The sequence below is a fragment of the Paramormyrops kingsleyae genome, chromosome 3, assembly GCF_048594095.1.
Source record: "Paramormyrops kingsleyae isolate MSU_618 chromosome 3, PKINGS_0.4, whole genome shotgun sequence".
Taxonomy (NCBI): Eukaryota; Metazoa; Chordata; class Actinopteri; order Osteoglossiformes; family Mormyridae; genus Paramormyrops; species Paramormyrops kingsleyae.
Window position 1 is genome coordinate 44008679 of NC_132799.1, and position 22113 is coordinate 44030791.

At 43.7% G+C, this 22113-nt stretch overlaps 1 protein-coding gene across 1 annotated transcript; it reads right to left on the minus strand.

Moving 5' to 3' along the window:
- Window positions 1–1081: 1081 nt before the first annotated feature.
- LOC140588419 (uncharacterized) lies at window positions 1082–2618 on the minus strand. Its single transcript, XM_072710407.1, has 2 exons — window positions 2456–2618; window positions 1082–1858 (listed from the first exon to the last, which is right to left on the minus strand). Exons 1-2 carry the CDS (start codon window positions 2547–2549, stop codon window positions 1083–1085), a joined length of 870 nt encoding a protein of 289 aa, XP_072566508.1. The 5' UTR covers window positions 2550–2618; the 3' UTR covers window position 1082.
- Window positions 2619–22113: the final 19495 nt, after the last annotated feature.

The window sequence follows — 22113 nt, forward strand, 5'->3', positions numbered from 1 at the left end:
TAATCATTAATACCTTCTGGATCCATGTTCTCCACGTTTAAGGAGTGATGGATTCGAAATCTCATCGAGTAACAGTCCTTTATCTCAACTATCTGCACCATTTTGCCAAGAGCGAGAGTTTGCGCATCCAGAAAGTTTAACCGTTTTTGTTTTATTTCAAACTGCCTTCATTGACCGGAAACCGTAAATATTTTAAGCTCTGCGCTAAGACACATTCGCATGGCGTTAGTTTTACCGATTCTGACGGGATAAGAAACGTGCGCAATTTCTCAAAATTACCACACAGTGGAGAATTAATGCCGGCAGGATCTTACTGTCTACAAAGCAAGTTCAATGCAAGTATAACCTTCACAAGTAAGACGAAGCATGGCGGCGGAAAAGAACAACATTTTTATTTTACAATTACTTCAAAATTAGGAACAAAAATACGACCAAAAAATCTTTAGTTTGACATGTGATCAAAATACAGAGTAAACTAATACATGATAGCATGCATGCAAAAGATCAACGGCAGAACAGGGACTTTTAACGTTGTCTGCATTAAAAAGGAATTAACCATCCCTCTCAATATAAAATTGGGATAATTTTTTTCTCTTCAGAGGCCTCCATAGAATAGTGCATCCATCCCCTCACTCATGTGTATAGAGACGTATCCTAAGGCTCTGTCAGCAACATTCAGATCAACAACAGCATCAACAATTTCACAGCTAGTTTTAAAACTTGCTTAAACGCACAGTGATTGCAGAAAATGATAAACAAATTAGGTAATATTAATTAAATTATTAAATTGTGCAGATTAATAGTCAGAAAAGGTTATTGAATTTTACATTATGATAAATGAGAACTATACTTGATTACTAATTATTGTTAACTAATTTACTGTATGAATTTTTCCCCCTCGTTGTTAAAAATCATTATATGTCAGGGTGCCAGTCAGTGAAAGCACACAGACACGTTGGCCAGCTGTCCTATTCAACTACTTTTTGGTCATTTATTAAGTAACTGACTAATATTTTCCTGCGGGATCTTCTAATTATGTTGAAATAAAAATGTAACTTACAGCGTAAAAACATGGAATCCAGTCAGAAGCGCATGGGCCTCTTGTGCGGTGGAGGAGAACTTGAGCCGCTGGTGTCGTCGGGCTCGGCCTTGCGCTTCCTCTGACTGGTGCCAGCGGGCCTCTGAGGAGGCCTCTGCTCCTGCCTCACGCCCCATGTTCGCAGAGAACTGCTCACATGCACGGAGACATGCACGGACATGAGCACGGTGTGGTCATCACCGTAGTCCGTAATGCCCCAGAGTCCCTCGGGGATGCTGAGCTCATCCAGCTTCCGCAGGTAGTTGCGGCCTTCGATCTCAAGCTGCTGCCATGTGCTGTTAGGGCCCACAGGGATCCAGAAGGTGGAGCTGGAGGGCTCAGCATGTTCTGGCTCAATCTGACTTCCAGGTTGAGTGTCAGAAGGCACAGATAAGGATGGAGATGAGGGCTCATCTTCACCCCAGGCCAAGGGGAGAGCCTCAGGAAGCCCATTAGCATCCTCAGTCGTGGATGCTGGAGCTGCAGGGGAAGCCTCCCTTATAGAGCTGGATGATGGCAGCTCCTGTCCGTAATGGTCATCCTCCTCAGCTGGTGATTCTCCATCCCCATGCTGGACACCAGTCTCTGTACCATGATGTACCACTTGCAGTCGTGCAGGTGCTACGTGCAATAGGCTGGGATCCAGCTCCTCCCCAGTGAGCCGCCAATAAAATGAAGGGACACTGAGGGCCAGAGACTGCAAGTTCTCCATGGTCAGTGGGCTCCTCTCGAAGTTCACGACCAGAATGGAGATGAACTTGTCCTCCAAAAACTCATGAACTGGGACAAAATGGAACACAGAGAGATATATAAGAACATGACAATAACTGGATAAATACTCTACTACAAAATCCGTTTAAAATGAGTCCATGGGCTTCAGATTGTCAGATAAATGAAATAATGTGAATTACTGATAAAGCTAAGAAAGCTAAACCAGAAGACAACATCCATGCATACGCTTACTCTCACACATATCCAAATGAATAAATATTAAATGAAACACATTTAGTCCTGCACTTTTGTCACTAACAGTGATCTTGCTTTTCATTTTCTTATTATTTAAACAAGATGAGCAAGAATGGGAGACAGAAGGGGAGTATAACGAACGGCATTTCCTATCACATCGTTACATTTTCTCATTTTAAAACTCCGCTTCCAATGTATCCGTTTGCAGTTCTAAATACATTCATTTCTGTAGATAAAAGTTGAATTATTCAACCGGTCGGTTATTTTACCTCGAAAACCAAATGTGTTACTTATCAGCTTTACCTCAAAACTAACAAGCATTAGGCCAATGCAGACTTGGCCGTTCATTTCGTTTGTCACATACCAGGAGCTACAACTTTATTATCATTTAATCATTATAATCATTAATACCTTCTGGATCCATGTTCTCCATGTTTAAGGAGTGATGGATTCGAATTCTCATCGAATAACCTTTATTATCCTTTATCTCAACTATCTGCACCATCTTGCCAAGAGCGAGAGTTTGCGCATCCAGAAAGTTTAAACGTTTTTGTTTTATTTCAAACTGCCTTCATTGACCGGAAACCGTAAATATTCTAAACTCTGCGCTAAGACACATTCGCATGGCGTTAGTTTTACCGATTCTGACGGGATAAGAAACGTGCGCAATTTCTCAAAATTACCACACAGTGGAGAATTAATGCCGGCACGATCTTACTGTCTACAAAGCAAGTTCAATGCAAGCATAACCTTCACAAGTAAGACGAAGCATGGCGGCGGAAAAGAACAACATTTTTATTTTACAATTACTTCAAAATTAGGAACAAAAATACGACCAAAAATTCTTTAGTTTGACGTGATCAAAATACAGAGTAAACTAATACATGATAGCATGCATGCAAAAGATCAACGGCAGAACAGGGACTTTTAACGCAGTCTGCATTAAAATGGAATTAACCATCCCTCTCAATATAAAATTGGGATCATTTTTTCTCTTCAGAGGCCTCCATAGAATAGTGCATCCATCCCCTCACTCATCTGTATGAAGACGTATCCTAAGGCTCCGTCAGCAACATTCAGATCAACAACAGCATCAACAATTTCACAGCTAGTTTTAAAACTTGCTTTAACGCACAGTGATTGCAGAAAATGATAAACAAATTAGGTAATATTAATTAAATTATTAAAATGTGCAGATTAATAGTCAGAAATGGTTTTTGAATTTTACATCATGATAAATGAGAACTATACGTGATTACTAATTATTGTTAACTAATTTACTGTATGAATTTTTCCCCCTCGTTGTCACGGTGCCAGTCAGTGGAAGCACACAGACACGTTGGCCAGCTGTCCTATTCATTCAGCACAAGCCCATCTAGTAGAGAATTCAGCACCACGGACAGTGACCTGTGTTACTATGACATCAGGTTCCTTCATTGGCTCTATATGTTTTTCTAGAAATAACTAAATGGCTCTGTTGCAGAAATTTCCAGCCATAGACTTGGTTCCTGTATGAAGAGGATATTTTATTTTTACTCAGACCTACAGAAAACCAGCTCTGCACGCGATCTCCCCTTTACTGCTGGAGCAGGGCACACGCAGATCAACAAGTGACAATGCAGCAAATACAGATGAACAATTTCTCACAGCTTCAGAAGGAGTCAGATTACTTTGTAATTCAGAGTTTGTCTAAGACTTCTGCTAGAACATTTTGTGCACTTGAGCCTACTTTCAAAATGTATGGCACCTGGGTCTACTAAAACAAGGTGATGCTGCCTGAACCACCAACCAAGGCTGGGGAGGAAAGGGAGGAATACTAGCCAAAGCAAGGAAGAAAAGCAGCCCACCCTATCTCATGGTCATGAATACAAGAGTTAGGGAGTGTTATGAAGAAGACACCACACTTAAGACCACACAGTGAATTACACCAGAGAGAGATATTGCATTCTAGCTGTGTTACGTAACATTCCTCAGCCTTCGGTTTTTTCCACACTATGAAGGACATAATTCAGGGTGACAAACAAAACAGCGGAACTGTAGGGCAGCCATTTATTTGTTTCAGTAGTTTTAAGAAAACTTGAACATAAAATGTTTGTTTTGCTTAGATATAAGTCCAGTTGTAGCAGACTTATATTGGCTTTAAGTGATGGATGTTGCTTGTGTTAATACTGCTTTGATTTTGAGGATGAAGTCTGAAGTGTAGGTGACATAGAAGCATGTAGTTTGATGTTTGGAGGTTGTAGTTTTTCATGGGACAATTTGAATATGGAGTACTGGTGTTGTACTTTTTAAGAGGACAGCTCACGAAAACTAATACAGAGTATTATAAGTACCTCTCTTTAAAGGAACTGAGCTCTCTTAGTGTATTTTACATCACATACACTCTTGGTTCGCTGGGCGGTCCATCCCACTGTAGTTGGAGAAAGCTGCCATCAGTCGTTCGGTGTAGCACTCGCAGGATTTACTAGGCTCCTGCTTAAACTGATGCATCATCATCCAGTCCATGTGCGGGGCGACCTGTATCAGAAGGGCTGCCACATAGCGAGGTCTGTTCTGCCTGGGATCCAGCAGGTCACTGACAATGTCCTTCAACTCCTTCATCTACAGTGTCAGATGACCAAAGTTATCTCCCTCTTGAGGATTTGTAAATAACAACATAGGGGCAAGAATTTTTTCTGCCTCGTCCTACTGCCTGAGTTTTTGACCGCGGCACGTCGTCACTGATAAGGAGGTGGAGTCGGGCGCTGAATGGTTATGATCCTCATCTGCAGGGGGGAGAGGGGAAGGGGCAGGGGAACCAGTTGCTACTCCTCCCTCGGCGGCATAAGGAGGAGACTGCTGTTTGGGCAGCAATGCTTGGGCAGGGGCCACACAGTTTATTCCTGGGTATCTAATTAGCAGACACCTTTTGGTTCCTTCAGGGGCTCCACAGACAAACTCATTGACAAAATAGAGTCGTCACAGACAAATGCTTTGTCACATGCTCAGCCGACATGGACTGTGTGCTGTTTACATATTTTTGGCAGAAACGGAAAGCTCATATGCATATCAGCATATTTTTGGCACAAGTGGAACTCCATCATTTTAAAGAGGGTAAACTCTTCAGGAAATTTACAATGTCAGAATAAACGGATTTTTTAACAGGAGTAACTAATGTGCCCTAATAAGGAAATACATACAATCAGAATAAAATACCTGTGGTTTTTAACAGTGGTAACAATCTGATACGGAAAAGTATCAGATCAACATATCTATAGCATGTAACGGAGCTTGCTCCCCTCCAGAACTCATTGTTCCAGTAGTTATCTGAAATTGTCGTTATTTGGAATATTAAAGACTATGAACAAAAATGGACAATGCAAGAAAATAAAACAATGAGTATGACAGAAAACTAGAGTATTGTTGCAACGGTTGGTACTAGCTGGGTTATGTACTAGCTCACATTAGAGAAACATCATAAATGCTACTAATACACAACTGGGGGGGGGGGGTGTGGCTCAGTACATGGGCTAAGTCCTTGTGCCTGTAATCAGAAGGTCACCGGTCCAAACCCAACCTCAGCATGTCCTTTAGCAAGGCCCTTAACACCCAGCTTCCTGGGGGCCCACACAGGTGACTGTCTTTCACATAGAGCTTGATTTATAAAGAGCAAATTGAGGGAGGTGTAAAGAAGACAATTTCCCCACAGGGATCAATAAAAGTATCAATTATTATTATAACTGTAACTGCACGTAATAACCGGAAAGCATAATTGCTTACTTTCTGTCGAAAATTCTTGCAGCAATATGCTACATTTATGAGCTAGCGGACATGTAATTCTGTTCTACGCATGCGCTTTAACTGAGAGTGTGCTATTCTGATAGGTATGCTACAATGTCAAAACACCTGTACTAATGAAATGTAATACACAACAGCTTTCAAAAATGCGGTAGCATGGTACCTTTTCAATGGCGGTATAACATGCAGCTAGTCTGCAAAAACTCTTTGGTAAATGTCAATAAATAAAAATCGCTGCATTGCATAGTCAATTAATCTATGTGTGACATCGTGCTGAAAACGACTCCAGATAAGCCGTAAAATAAAGGCATTAATCATGAATTTCAGTCAGTTATGCCACAGCACTTCCCTTCGCTCGTTTTCTTCAACACAAAAAATCGCTCAGGCCAGGATCATTAAGTGCAATGTGGAGAGTGCAGACCAGCCGGGGATAATCGTGCTCGGTTACAGTATAAGGCACACGGGTAAATTGTGAATACGGCCTTAATCTAGCTACAGCTTCTTGAATTGTTGGGCGGTGTGTGTAACATAACGTTTTGACATACCGATATCACTTTATATTTCACGTGTATTTATCACTTCATTTCACGTGTCTCTTTAAGTCATTGTTTGATATTATCCAGAGCTGATCGTGTGATTAATCAAACTTTCAGTGTCATCATTTTTATGCTGTTGTATACTAATCTTTAAAATTCATCTTATAGAATTCTGTTCTTATTATTACATAACAACGCGAATTATTGGTATGTTATTATTTAATCACATTATGGCCGCTTTGCTTGGTTACGTATTAGGCATCATATGGCATGTGGGACGTACGCTGCCAGTTTGAAACACGCAGCCTCACTTCCATTTCTGGACCAAGATGGCGAGGTACGTTAAGTTTCTGCTCCCATATTATCGTATAAATGATCTTATTATTTAGTATCTGTCAAACTTGCATGTATATTAAAATATGTTTACTGTTTCGGGCTACTGCGTTAATTCTATCAAAATTTTATGTGCAAGTTAGCTATAGTTTCGTATTGATATTTAAGTTTTCTGCATGTGCTTTCCTGCGCTTTCATGTTACATTCAGATGCGGATGGTTCCGGTGTTCTGTCGAGTTGAGCTACAGTACTTTGTCGAGTTAGGCTACCTTAACCTCCTGAGACCCTACGTCCTCATACAAGGACATCATTTTTGTTTAAAACTATTAATTGTTCAAAAAAATGTTTGGTTTTTATGATTATGAGGTCCTACTAATCCTAAATGGCTAAAGGAAATAACACATGCACACCAAACAAAAGCCCGAGAGTCAGGAGGATAGTGCTAATAGATAGCCCTAACGCTAGCCCCAAAAAACCCCTAAAATCCTTACCCTAACCCCTAAAACAGGGGTGACCAATCTTATCCGCAAAGGGCCAGTGCGTATGCAGGTTTTTGGGATAACCTGTAGGTCAGCTGTTCAAACCCAGGTGTGAGGACTCTTCAGCCAATCAGTCCTGACCTGTATTCCATGTGTCAGGAGTGACTGACAGCTCCATTGCATTACCTGTATGTTGTTTTTCCTCATTCAGAATCAGACGAATGGCGAAAGCTGTCAGCTGGAGTGATGACCAGTACTGGGCAACATGGGACAAGTGGGGAGAGGTGATTGACCGGGGAGATGAGGAAGAGCTGTGCTCCCCAGCAGAATCACCCTCTGACCAGGCTGACAGTTTGAACGTGTGACACAACCGAAAGGCAATTGCCAAGGCAGTTAGCTGGACGGATGATGTGTATTGGGCAGCCTGGGACAAATGGGATGAAATCATCTGCTGGGGTGAAGCAAAAGAGTGCTCCCCAGCAACTCCACCCACCAACCAGCCTTGGGAGGATAAGGGGTTAGACGTGCATGGGTTAGAGGTCTTTGTGTTAAATGAAAGGACAGTCTCCATAAAGCCTGCAGACGACCACCAAGACAGGCTGAAAATAGAAGCCGTATTGGTCGACCTCTGCCAGTTTGAGCTTGATGATGTAAATCAAAGTAATGGTAAATTTGAAATTGTAGGAATAGAAATTGGAGAAGTCAAATTGGAGGAGACTGCAGAGAGGGGTTTTAATTCAGTATTTGAATTGGAAATGATGGATTTGGAGATAGAAGTTGTAGACAGTGAATTCCAGCTGAATGCTGTTAATTGGGACATTGCTGAAACTAAAGTGGACAAATTATTAGTGGAACACCTCAACATAAATGATCTCGAAGCAGGCAGTGTGAAGGTGTCCACATCAAATGGCAACGTGGTGAAGGTGCCCCTGTAGACAACGCATGGGAAACAGAAGAAAGGCAAAAAATGGCAAAATTAGACCCCACGAGAGCCGATTGCTGAAGCTGAACATCCTTCTCAGCCTCTTATTTGAATTTGTCAAATTGTTTTAAATCATTGTGGGATTAGCCCCATTGTACCCTTCACATACATACTTACAACATCTCTAAAACACTTTAAATTGTAAACATGTTTCTTCCCTACATCCATTTATGTCTTTCCTATTAGCAATGTAAGGGGAATCTTATTAATGCTAATAATAATGAATAATAATAATAATAATAATGTAACTCTGTTTTGCTTATGTTTGGAAGTCCTGGGTTAAGGACACCTAGCTTAGAACCAGAGTTTTTGTAGAGTTTTTGTGTGCGTGCGTGCCTGTGTGTGTGTGTGTGTGCCTCAGTGCGTGCATGCGTTCATGCCTGTGTGTGTGCCTGTGTGAGTGCCTGTGGCCGTACCTGCATGCCTGCCTGTGTGCGTGCATACCTGGCTGTCTGCGTGTGTGCCTGTGTTCGCGCCTGTGTCGCTTGTGTGCCTGCCTGTGTGCCTGCATGCCTGCTTGCGTGTGTACGTGCCTGAGTGCATGTGTACGTTCGTGCCCGTGTGTGTGCCTGCATGCGTTCTTGTGTGCATTCATACCCGTGTGTGCCTGTAAATGCCTGTGTGCTTGCCTGTCTGCTTGAAGCATGTCTGTGTGCATGCATGCATGCCTTTGTGCTTGGGTGTCGCTGTGCGCACATGTGTGCATGCCTGCCTGTGTGCGTGCCTGTGTGCGTGCGTGTGTGCCTGCATGTGTGTGTGCGTGACTGCCTGCATGCGTGCCTGTGTGTTCGTGCCTACGTGCAAGCGTGTGTGCCTTTGTGCATGTGTGCCTTTGTTCGTGCTTGCCTGTGTGCCTGCCTTCGTGCTTGTGTGTGTGCGTGTCTCTGTGCCTGTGTGCTTGCATGCGTGTGTGCGTGCCTGTGTGTGCGCGTGTCTGTGTGCTTGCATGCCTATGTGCATAACTGCCTGTGTGTGCGCGTTTGTGGTTTCACGTGTATGTGTGGGCATCCCTGTATGTGTGCGTGCTTATGTGCATTCGTGTCTGTGCGTGCCTGTGTGAATTCATGCCAGTGTGCATGCCTGCATGCGTGTGTGCCTTTGTGCTTGAGTGCTTTCGTGCCTGTGTATGTGCCTTCACGTGTGCGTGCCTGTGTGTGTGTGACTGCCTGCGTGCCTGCCTGCCTGTGTGCTTATGTGTGTGCGTGTCTCTGTGCCTGTGTGCTGGCATGCGTGCCTGCCTGTGTGCTTGCGTACCTGTGTGCTTGCGTGCATGTGTGCGGGAGTGCCTGTGTGCGTGCGTGCATACCTGTGTGCTTGCGTGGCTAGGTGCGTGGCGCGTGCTTGCCTGTGTGCATGCCTGAGTACGTGTGTGCGTTCGTGCCTGCTTATCTGCACGTGTGCGTGCACGTGTGCTTGCGTGCACGTGTGCTTGCGTGCACGTGTGTGTGCCTCTGTGCTTCCATGCCTGTGTGCATGCATGCCAGTGTGCGTGAATGCGTCCCTGTGTGCTTGCTTGCCTGTGTCCGTCCATGTCTGTGTGCGTTAATGTGTGCGTGCATGCGTTTCTGCCTGCCTGCGCGCATTCATGCCTGTGTACGTGTTTGCATGTGTCTGTGCCTTTGTCTCAGCGTACCTGCCTGTGTGTGTGCCTGCCTATGTTCGTGCGTGCCTGTGTGCATGTCTGCGTGCGTTCGTGCCTTTGTCTCTGCATACCTGCCTGTGTGTGTGCCTGCCTGTGTGCTTGCCTGTGTTCGCACGTGCCTGTGTGTGTGCCTGTCTGTTTGCCTGCCTGCCTGCCTTTGTGCACCATTCACACCTATGGTCAACTTGGTAATTCCAGTTAACCTCAGTTTGTTCCCAGGGGTGGGTGGCACGGTGATGGTGGTTGGCACTGTCACCTCACACCTCTGGGATCTGGGTTTGAGTTTCTGCCAGGGTTCCATGTGTGGAGTTTGCATGTTCTCGCCGTGTCATCGTGGGGTTTCTCCCCCTAGTCCAAAAACATGCTGAGGCTATCTCAAGTTACCAAATTGCCTGTAGGTGTGAGTGAATGGTGAATGTGCTCTGTGATGGGTTGGCGCCCCATCCAGGGTTGTTTCCTGCTTTGTGTCCTGCTCCGGAGCCCCTGCAACCCTGAACAGGAGAAGCGGTTTCAGAAAATGGATGTATGGATGGATGGATGGTCCCAGAGGCTAACCACTGCACCACTGTGCCATCCCCATGTATGGGATATGTAGAAGAAAACTGTAACAGGTTATCCAGTGTGTGACAGATGTCAAATCACATGAGCCAGTCTGTTCCCAAAGGTGAAATCGAGAGATTCTGAGCTTAAGAGCCAGTAAGGCACAGTTTAAGTCTCTGTAGTGTTGTAAAGTATTAATGTATAATTCTTGTCAAATATATGGCCATCAAGGGGTGGAAATGAGCCAGTTTGAAGGCACAGAGAAGTGGATCATCACCATTAGAAGGGAAGTGCTGCAGCTCACATTTTTGCTCCTTTTACAACCGGGGTTATGAATCCCTGCACTAGAACTACTATCCTGTGCAGATTTCCGTAAATTCCATAGAACTCCCTACAGCTCCTCCTAAGCCCGTGCAGGCCTTCAGCCCCATTGTCCTCCTGCTTTTGTTGTGCAAACACGGCAATTACCTGTGAACCCTGGCACATTTGCATTTGTGTACTCAGACTGCTAGCTGAAATTCAAGGCAGCCTGAACCTGTGTGTGACATGGGAACCTTCACTGAAGCTTGTCATATCTATTGTTGGGTGAGTGTGTGTGGGCCTGTGTGTGTGCGCTTGCCTGTGTTCTTGTGCATGCCTATGTACATGCGTGTGTCTGTACCTGTCTGTGTGCCTGCGTGTGTGCGTGCCTGCCTGCGTGCAATTGTGCGTGCGTGCGTGCCTGCCTGTGTGCAATTGTGCGTGCGTGCGTGCCTGTGTGTGTCTGCGCGCGTGCCTGTGTGTGTCTGCGTGTGTGCCTGTGTGTGTGTGCCTGTATGTATGCGTACCTATGGGCGTGCGTGCCAGTGCGTGTGTGTGGGCCTGTGTGTGTGCGCATGCCTGTGTTCTTCTGTGCATTCCTGTGTACATGCGTGTGTCTGTACTTGTGTGTGTCTGCGTGCGTGCCTGTGTGTGCGTCCATGCCTTCGTCCATGTGTGTGTGTGCCTGTATGCATGCCTGTGTGTGTGTGTGTGTGTGTGTGTGTGCAAGTGTAACTGTGCATGCCTGTGTGCTTGCGTGCGTGCCTGCCTGTGTGCGTACCTGTGGGCGTGCGTGTTTGTGGGCCTGTGTGTGTGCGCTTGCCTGTGTTCTTGTGCATGCCCATGTACATGCGTGTGTCTGTACCTGTCTGTGTGCCTGCGTGTGTGAACATAAGAACATAAGAACATAAGAAATTTACAAACGAGAGGAGGCCATTCGGCCCATCAAGCTCGTTTGGGGAGAACTTAGCTAATAGCTCAGAGTTGTTAAAATCTTATCTAGCTCTGATTTAAAGGAACCCATGGTTTTAGCTTCCACTACAATAGCAGGAAGACTATTCCATACTCTGACTACACGCTGTGTAAAGAAGTGCTTCCTCAAATTTGTTTTAAAATGTTCTCCCGCTAATTTCCACTTATGGCCACGAGTTCTAGTATTTAGACTAATATTGAAATAGTCATTTGGCTGAACGGCATCCAGACCCATTAGAATCTTATAGACCTGAATCATATCCCCCCTTAGTCTCCTTTGCTCAAGGCTGAACAGATTCAGTTCCGCTAACCTCTCCTCGTAAGACATTCCTCTAAGACCAGGAATCATTCTCGTAGCTCTTCGTTGCACCTTTTCTAAGGCAGCAATGTCCTTCTTGAGGTATGGTGACCAAACCTGCACACAGTATTCTAGGTGGGGTCTTACCAAGGAATTATATAAGTGTAACATCACCTCCCTTGACTTAAACTCCACACATCTAGAGATATAACCCAACATTCTGTTCGCCTTTTTTATTGCTTCCCCACATTGGCGAGAGTGGGACATGGAAGCATCAACATACATACCGAGATCTTTCTCGTAATCAGCTACCTTTATTTCAGTGGAACCCATAAAATATCTGTACTGTATATTTCTGCTCCCTGCATGGATTACCTTACATTTATCTGTGTTAAATTTCATTTGCCAAGTATCAGCCCATTCGCTAATTAAATCCAGATCCCGTTGGAGCCTCTCTGCTGCTAGATTAGTATCTGCTACCCCGCCCACCTTAGTGTCGCCTGCAAATTTAACCAGTTTACTGTATGTATTCGTGTCAATATCATTAATGTAAATTAGGAACAATAGTGGTCCTAAAATTGAACCCTGCGGTACCCCACTATAAACGGAGGCCCACTGTGACATAGTGCCTCTAATAACTACTCGCTGCTTCCTATCAGTTAGCCAGTTTTTGATCCAAGCTGCCACAGTTCCTAAAATTCCTGCAGCTTTAAGCTTTAGCAAGAGCCGTTTGTGGGGGACAACATCAAAGGCTTTCTGGAAATCTAAGTAAATCACATCATAGGCCTTTTTGTGATCAATTTCACTTGTAGCTTCCTCAAAGAACTCAAGCAGATTCGTTAAGCAGGATCTACCTCTCCTAAATCCATGTTGGCTATCCTTTATAATGTTATTTGCATCTAGGTAATCTACCATTTTCACTTGAATTATAGCTTCCATTATTTTTCCAGTAATGCTAGTTAAACTGATTGGCCTATAGTTTGCCGGATTACTTCTATCCCCTTTTTTGAATATGGGTGTTATATTAGCATGCTTCCAATCTGATGGTACCACACCCGCAGATAACGATTTCTGGAATATTAAAGTCAAAGGTTGGCTAATAATATCCCTCATCTCTTTCAAGACTAAAGGTAAGATGCCATCAGGCCCCTGTGATTTATTTATTTTGAGTTTAGCTAGGCTTAGTATCACATCAACCTCAGTTATACATATATTGGTCATAGACGATGCTGTATTCGTATTAATTGGTGGTAAGTTACTTGTGTTCTCTATTGTGAACACCCTTGAAAAATAATCATTAAACTCATTTACCATATCAATTTCGTTATCAATTATAAGGCCCTTACTATCCTGTAAATTAGTGATTTCAGCTTTTAGTGCTCTCTTGGAGTTAAAATATTGGAAGAAACCTTTACTGTCATGCTTAGCCTCCAATGCAATTTTTCTTTCTACATCCCTCTTTGATAGCCTAATGTCATTTTTTAACTCTGCCTGTAGACTTAGATACTCCTGCTTGATTTTGAAATCATTAGTTATTTTCCAGTTGTGGAACAGAGCCCTTTTCCTCCTGACTTTATTCTTAATTTCCTTAGTAAACCACCTTGGTTGTCGTTTCCTAGATTTAGTTTTGCTGGAAACAGGTATGAAGTCCTCTTGCACTTGCAACAATGTGCTTTTGAAAAATTCCCATGCCTCTTCTACTGTTTTGCTATTTAACTCTGTCCAGTTTACAGTTTCTAATTTCCGTCTCATACCATTAAAGTTAGCCTTCCTAACATTGTATACTTTTAATTTAGACTTTGCTCTTTGGACACTAAAATTAACCTCGAATTTAACCATGTTATGATCACTACCGTACAATGGGTCTAAAACCTCTAATTTTCCAATCCTATCCTGGTTATTACAAAAAACGAGATCAAGAAGGGCTTCTCCCCTGGTAGGAGTATTAACAAACTGAGTAAAAAAACAATCCTGTACTAATTCCACCATCTCAAGTTCATTTACAGAAGAGCCAGAGACTGTGTCCCACTGAATCCCAGGTAAATTAAAATCACCCATAACCACCACATCATTTTTATTACTCATAATCCTGATATCATCATATAATATTCTGCTTTCCTCTACAGCTACATTAGGTGCCCTATAACAAACCCCGACAATTAGGCCATTTGAATCTTTAGCATCAAGTTTGATCCATACAGCTTCTGAATTTTTATTTTTATCAGTGAGATCCCTTGCCTGCAAGTTTTCTTTTACGTATACTGCAACACCACCTCCCTTCTTGCCTATCCGGTCTCTACGGAACAACGTATAACCATCCATATTATATTCATCACCATCATTGTCACTCATCCATGTTTCAGTTATTCCTATAATGTCGTAATTGTCTGAAGAAATTAAAGCCTCTAAGTCATTAATTTTGTTTCTAATACTCCTAGCATTCAAATACAGACCACTAATGGTAGGCCTTTTACAGTGTCTACTTTTAATTTTTATTTGGGCTTTCCGTCTCTCACCACATAAATTCTTAACTGACCTCCCTGCCCCCCCAGTCCCTAGTTTAAACATTCCTCAACTATTCTGCACATACGCCTCCCCAATACACTGGTTCCCCTATGGTTCAGATGCAACCCGTCCGGCTTGAACAGGTCCCACCTGTTCCAGAAGGTCTTCCAGTGCCCCATAAACCTGAACCCCTCTTTCCTACACCACCATTTTAGCCAAGCAATTAAATCCCCTAATCTCAGCTAATTTTTCCTGACTTGCACGTGGCACGGGAAGTATTCCAGAGAATACCACCGTGGATGTTCTGCTTCTAAGCTTATCCGCGACTTCTATAAATTTATCTTGCCTGTAGGTGTGAGTGAATGGTGAATGTGCTCTGTGATTGCGTGCCTGCCTGCGTGCAATTGTGCGTGCGTGCGTGCCTGTATGTGTCTGCATGCGTGCCAGTATGTGTCTGCATGCGTGCCTGTGTATGCGTGCGTGCCTGTGTGTGTCTGCGTGCGTGCCTGTGTGTGTGTCCGTGCCTTTGTGCATGTGTGTGCATGCCTGTATGTATGCCTGTGTGTGTGTGTGCAAGTGTAACTGTGCATGCCTGTGTGCTTGCGTGTGTGCGTCCCTGTCTGCGTGCAATTGTGCGTGCGTGCCTGTGTGTGTCTGTGTGTGTCTGCGTGCGTCCCTGACTGTGTATGTACCTGTATGCATGCCTGTGTGCGTGCATGCGTGCCTGTCGGTGTACCTGTCTGTGTGCCTGTGTGTGTCTTCTCCGGAGAGTCGCCACCTTGTCGTGGTGGGGAGGCTTGCGTGTGCCAAAGATCCCGAGAGCGATGCCGTCTGGAGCCACGCTCCTGGTAGGGTCACCCTTGGCGGTAAGGTTGAGGGGGAGGTGCCAGACAAAGCGCGACTCAAGAAAGACCTCAACAGCGGAGCAGGCGGAGGATTGTGTCCAGGCATGCAGGTGGATCACAACAACGGCTGTGAAGGTGGAAGAAGGCTGCAGCAGAGATGGACCTTCAGCTGTCTTGGAGTCCATGCCGTTGATAATAGGTTTGTCTCTGTCAAGGACCGTGTGGTGGCTGTTTATGCCCCAGTCTCCCCACATTAAAAGAAGCCACGCACAGGCGTCCACCTGTTGGGATAAGGTTTGTGGTTTGAGAATTGGCCTCTTCAGCCATCTGAAGATCCACAATAAGGACCCCCCAGGTGGACCATCATACTCGATTGCGAGTGATCGCCGATGATGCCTGTGTGTCTCTGTGTGCATGCATGCCTGTATGCCTGCGTACGTGCGTGCCTGTGTGCATGAGTGCCTGCCTGTGTACATGCGTACCTGTGTGCACCATTCACACCTATGGTCAACTTGGTAACTCCAATTAACCTCAGTATGTTCCCAGAGGCGGGTGGCACGGTGCTGCAGTGCTTAGATCACAACACATTACCTATTGTGTTGCGACTCAAGAAAGACCTCAACAGCGGAGCAGGCGGAGGATTGTGTCCAGGCATGCAGGTGGATCACAACAACGGCTGTGAAGGTGGAAGAAGGCTGCAGCAGAGATGGACCTTCAACTGTCTTGGAGTCCATGCCGTTGATAATAGGTTTGTCTCTGTCAAGGACCGTGTGGTGGCTGTTTATGCCCCAGTCTCCCCGTGTCATCATGGGGTTTCCCCCCACAGTCCCAAAACATGCTGTGGCGAACTCAGGTTAGAGGGATGGTGGAGAGGGCAAATCAAACGCTGAAACAGAAATTGGCCAAAATTTCAGAGACGACGGGCCTGCCCTGGGTCGATGCAGGAAGGCCGATGCGTGTTTTGTCTCCCTCACGATATGTTACACTGGAGACCGTGGATGGGGATTTTCTGACTTATCTCACAGGTCTGCGGTGAGCGATAGGTGCAGCCTGGGACCAGGTTCGTGCCAATTGGAGGAATGCGGACGGTAACCCATTACAAGCTGTGACACCGCTCGAACCAGGGAACTGGGTGTTAGTTCGTGACTTGAGAGGGAAGAGATGGACCACGCCGAGATGGAGGGGACCACACCAGGTCCTGATGGTGACCCCTCACGCAGTGAAAGTGGAGGGAATCGACGCCTGGGTCCATCGGGTCCACTGCAGACGCGTGTCCGACCCTGGTGGTTCCTTCAAGACTGGCCCCCGAGAGGGTCACAATTGTGTGGAATCTACGGGATTCCGTACACCAATCATGATATGGCAGTCCTAAATCAAACATGCTCCGGCTCTTTGTCCGTCTTGGCTGCTCTGCTGACTGCGTGCTTATTCACGGAGCAGACGGTCTCTTAGTCGAACTGAGTAATGGTTTGGGGTTTATTCCATCCCTTGGTGTAGCAGACCTTCAGACAGAGGTGGCTGCCCTGCAGACTGCAGTTGAAAAAGTGACCAGTCAGACACTTGACACTGTGAAGGCCGTTAAAGGTGAATTATCCACAGCGAAGCAGGTAGCTCTGCAAAACCGTGAGGCATTGGATCTCCTATTAGCTGAGAAAGGTGGTGTTTGTGCTATAGTGGGGAAAGAATGTTGCACGTACATCCCTGATTCCTCTCAGGCTGTGCAGGATCTAGAGGACGCAGTGCACAAACAGCTGTCTGAGATACATGAAGAGCATGGCCTGTTTGAGTACAGCTGGGACAATTGGTTCTCCTCACTGGTTTATCCGGGGTGATTAAACCATTAGTTTTTAGTATATTGCTTTTGCTTGTAGTGTTGCTACTAATCATATTGCTAGTTCTGTCTTCCCAGGCAAAATCTCTTATGTTCCTGCAGGCTCCCTCTTTTCCATACGTGGATGATCCTCCCATTCCTGCCTGGCTCTATGGACCTCAGCCCCCGGTCGTCATCAATGTCACCAGCAACACCAACACCGCTGGTGACTCGTGTTCCATCCAACCGCCACCGGCCCACTTCTGCCCGTTGCGCTTTCGTCCAGAGGACTACTACACCGTGGACTCTGATTATTTGTGAACAGCGCGGATCTCGCGTGTTCAAAAGGGGGGAGTGTAGAAGAAAAATTGGACATTCGTAGGCCCGGGAGGGGAGGCATATTGGGTCTGTTATGTCTTAGGCTTTAGGCAAGAAGAGATTGTTTTGAACACTGCTCTACGTTTGAGCTCCATTTGTTGGTGTTTTGTGACCAATCAGGACTTAGAAGTCCTTATAGGGAATTGGGAGTTATGCTTTATCAACTGGTGGCTCTGTGTGCTCGGGGTACTTGGTACCGAGCGCCAGAGTGTGACGGGAGCGTTTGTTGGAATTGCTGGAATAAAAGAGATTTTCTTTACTCACCAAACTGAGAGGTCCAGACTTTTATTCTAGGTAACTCTCTGTGTTATCACACTGTAAAAAACATCTGTAAAATAAGTCAAAAGTCTGCCAGACAAAACCTGTTAACGGTGAAAAATATTTTAAGATGGTTAAAATCTGTTAAAATACAGTAACTTTAACTGATAGGAATACAAATTTATGCCATACTTCAACAGGTTTTGTAAGTTTTCTATCACATTAAGTAAGTTTAATAACATTTTTCAAGGTTGAATGATTATCTGTAAAAATAAGTTGTTAAATATCCTGTAAAACATTTAATTTAACCTGTAATTTGAAGGTTTTTAAGCTATAACTAAACAAGCCTTGTCTGGTTTTGGAAGGACCAGTTATCTATATGTACCACATAAAAAGACAAAAAGATCAGGTGGCAAGATAGTTTATTTTGCTTTTTCATTATTTCAGCACATTACCTATTGAAATGGAAAAAATACAGTAAGCAAATTAGTCTCCAACTTGGGACAAATAACCTTAATAACCTTAGGTAACAACTGCACAGCTTCCAAAAAATGTACAGAATTCAACTGGACCTTTTGGAACAAAGACTTAACTAGCCCTAACCCACACGAACACGGGGAGAGCATGCAAGATCCACAAAGAAAGCCTCAACGGGCATTCAACCCGGGGATCAAACCCAGGACCTTCTCACTGTGAGGCGGCAGCAGAAACCGCTGTGCCACCACACTGCCCACATATGAACATAAGAACATAAGAAATTTACAAACGAGAGGAGGCCATTCGGCCCATCAAGCTCATTTGGGGAGAACTTAACTAATAGCTCAGAGTTGTTAAAATCTTATCTAGCTCTGATTTAAAGGAACCCATGGTTTTAGCTTCCACTACACTAGCAGGAAGACTATTCCATACTCTAACTACACGCTGTGTAAAGAAGTGCTTCCTCAAATTTGTTTTAAAATGTTCTCCCGCTAATTTCCACTTATGGCCACGAGTTCTGGTATTTAGACTAATATTGAAATAGTAATTTGGCTGAACAGCATCCAGACCCGTTAGAATCTTATAGACCTGAATCATATCCCCCCTTAGTCTCCTTTGCTCAAGGCTAAACAGATTCAGTTCCGCTAACCTCTCCTCATAAGACATTCCTCTAAGACCAGGAATCATTCTCGTAGCTCTTCGTTGCACCTTTTCTAAAGCAGCAATGTCCTTCTTGAGGTATGGTGACCAAACCTGCACACAGTATTCTAGGTGGGGTCTTACCAAGGAATTATATAAGTGTAACATCACCTCCCTTGACTTATACTCCACACACCTAGAGATATAACCCAACATTCTATTGGCCTTTTTTATTGCTTCCCCACACTGGCGAGAGTGGGACATGGAAGCATCAACATACATACCTAGATCTTTCTCGTAATCAGCTACCTTTATTTCAGTGGAACCCATAAAATATCTGTACTTTATATTTCTGCTCCCTGCATGGATTACCTTACATTTATCTGTGTTAAATTTCATCTGCCAAGTATCAGCCCATTCGCTAATTAAATCCAGATCCCTTTGAAGCCTCTCTGCTGCTAGATCAGTATCTGCTACACCGCCCACCTTGGTGTCGTCTGCAAATTTAACCAATTTACTGTATGTATTTGTGTCAATATCATTAATGTAAATTAGGAACAATAGTGGTCCTAAAATTGAACACTGCGGTACCCCACTATGAACGGAGGCCCACTGTGCCATTGTGCCTCTAATAACTACTCGCTGCTTCCTGTCAGTTAGCCAGTTTTTGATCCAAACTGCCACAGTTCCTAAAATCCCTGCAGCTTTAAGCTTTAGCAAGAGCCGTTTGTGGGGGACAACATCAAAGGCCTTCTGGAAATCTAAGTAAATCACATCATAGGCCTTTTTGTGATCAATTTCACTTGTAGCTTCCTCAAAGAACTCAAGTAGATTCGTTAAGCAGGATCTACCTCTCCTAAATCCATGTTGGCTATCCTTTATAATGTTATTTGCATCTAGGTAATCTACCATTTTCACTTGAATTATAGCTTCCATTATTTTTCCAGTAATGCTAGTTAAACTGATTGGCCTATAGTTTGCTGGATTACTTCTATACTTCTATAGATTCTAACGGGTCTGGATGCTGTTCAGCCAAATGACTATTTCAATATTAGTCTAAATACTAGAACTCGTGGCCATAAATGGAAATTAGCGGGAGAACATTTTAAAACAAATTTGAGGAAGCACTTCTTTACACAGCATGTAGTTAGAGTATGGAATAGTCTTCCTGCTAGTGTAGTGGAAGCTAAAACCCTGGGTTCCTTTAAATCAGAGCTAGATAAGATTTTAACAACTCTGAGTTATTAGTTAAGTTCTCCCCAAACGAGCTTGATGGGCCGAATGGCCTCCTCTCGTTTGTAAATTTCTTATGTTCTTATGTTCTTATCCGTTAACCAGTTATCAATCCAGGTCGCTACAGTTCCTAAAATACCTGTTGCTTTGAGTTTAAATAAGAGCCTCTTGTGGGGGACAACATCAAAAGCCTTTTGGAAATCTAAGTAGATGACATCATAGGCCTTCTTATCATCAACTTCCTGAGTAGCTTCCTCAAAAAACTCCAACAGATTTGTTAAACAGGATCTACCTCTCCTAAATCCATGCTGGCTATCCCTCAAAATGTTATTTGAGTCCAGGTAATCTACCATTTTCTCTTTGATTATAGCCTCCATAATTTTACCAGTTATACAAGTTAGACTGATTGGCCTATAGTTTGACAAATTACTTCTATCCCCTTTTTTGAAAATGGGCGTTATGTTGGCATGCTTCCAATCAGAAGGTACCACACCTTCAGATAAGGATTTTTGAAACAGTAATGTTAAGGGTCGGCAAATAATATCCCTCATCTCTTTTAACACTATAGGTAAGATGCCATCAGGGCCCTGTGATTTATTTATTTTGAGCTTAGCTAGGCTTTGCAAAACATCAGCTTCAATTATATATATATTAGTTATAGACGATGTTGGATTAGTAATAAGAACTGGTAAGTTACTAGTGTCCTCAACAGTGAATACCCGTGCAAAACTATCATTGAACTCATTTACTATGTCAATGTCGTTTTCAATTATAAGACCCTTACTATCCTGCAGATTAGTAATTCCAGCTTTTAGAGCTCTTTTAGAATTAAAATACTGGAAGAAACTTTTAACGTCATCCTTAGCCTCCAATGCGATCTTCCTTTCGACATTCCTTTTAGCTCGTCTAATGTCATTTTTTAATTCAGCCTGTAGATTTAGATACTCTTGCTTTATTATGTCATCATCAGTTATTTTCCATCTCTGGAACAAAGCCCTTTTCCTCCTTACTTTATACTTTATTTCCCTATTAAACCACCTAGGTTGCAATTTCCTAGATTTATTCTTGCTGGAAACAGGTATGAAGTCCTCTTGCACTTGCAATAATGTGCTTTTAAAAAATTCCTATGCCTCTTCAACAGTTTTGTTATTTAACTCCATCCAGTTCACAGTTTCTAGTTTTAATCTCATACAATTGAAGTTAGCCTTCCTAACATTATATATTTTTGATTTGGACTTTGCTCTTCGGGCACTAAACTTAACCTCAAATTTAACCATGTTATGATCGCTACTGTCAAGTGGTTCTAAAACGTCTAATTTACCAATCCTGTCCTGGTTATTAGACAAAACAAGATCAAGAATGGCATCTCCCCTGGTAGGGGTGTTAACAAACTGAGTAAAAAAACAATCCTGTACTAATTCCACCATCTCAAGTTCATTTTCAGAAGAGCCAGCAACAATGTCCCACTGCATCCCCGGTAGATTAAAATCACCCATAACTACCACATCATTTTTATTGCTCATAATCCTAATATCACTGTATAACAATCTGCTTTCCTCAGCAGCTACATTGGGTGCTCTGTAACAAACACCGACAATTAGGCTATTTGAGTTTGTAGCATCTAATTTTACCCATATAGCTTCCGTACTTTTACTTATATCAGTAAGCTCCCTTGCCTGCAAGTTTTCCTTTACATATACTGCAACACCACCTCCCTTCTTACCTATACGGTCTTTACGGAACAATGTGTAACCATCCATATTATATTCTTGTCCATCCTTATCACTCAACCACGTTTCAGTTATTGCTATAATATCATAAGAGTCTGATGAGATAAGAGCCTCTAAATCATGAATTTTATTCCTAATACTCCTGGCGTTTAAATACAGACAACAAAGGGTAGGACTATTACAGTGCCTACTTATAATATAATTTTTTGGGGCTTTCCATTTCCCCCCAGTTACATACTTAACTAACCTCCCTGCCCCCCCAGTCCCTAGTTTAAACATTCCTCAACTACTCTACAAATACGCCTTCCCAGTACACTGGTTCCCCTCCGGTTCAG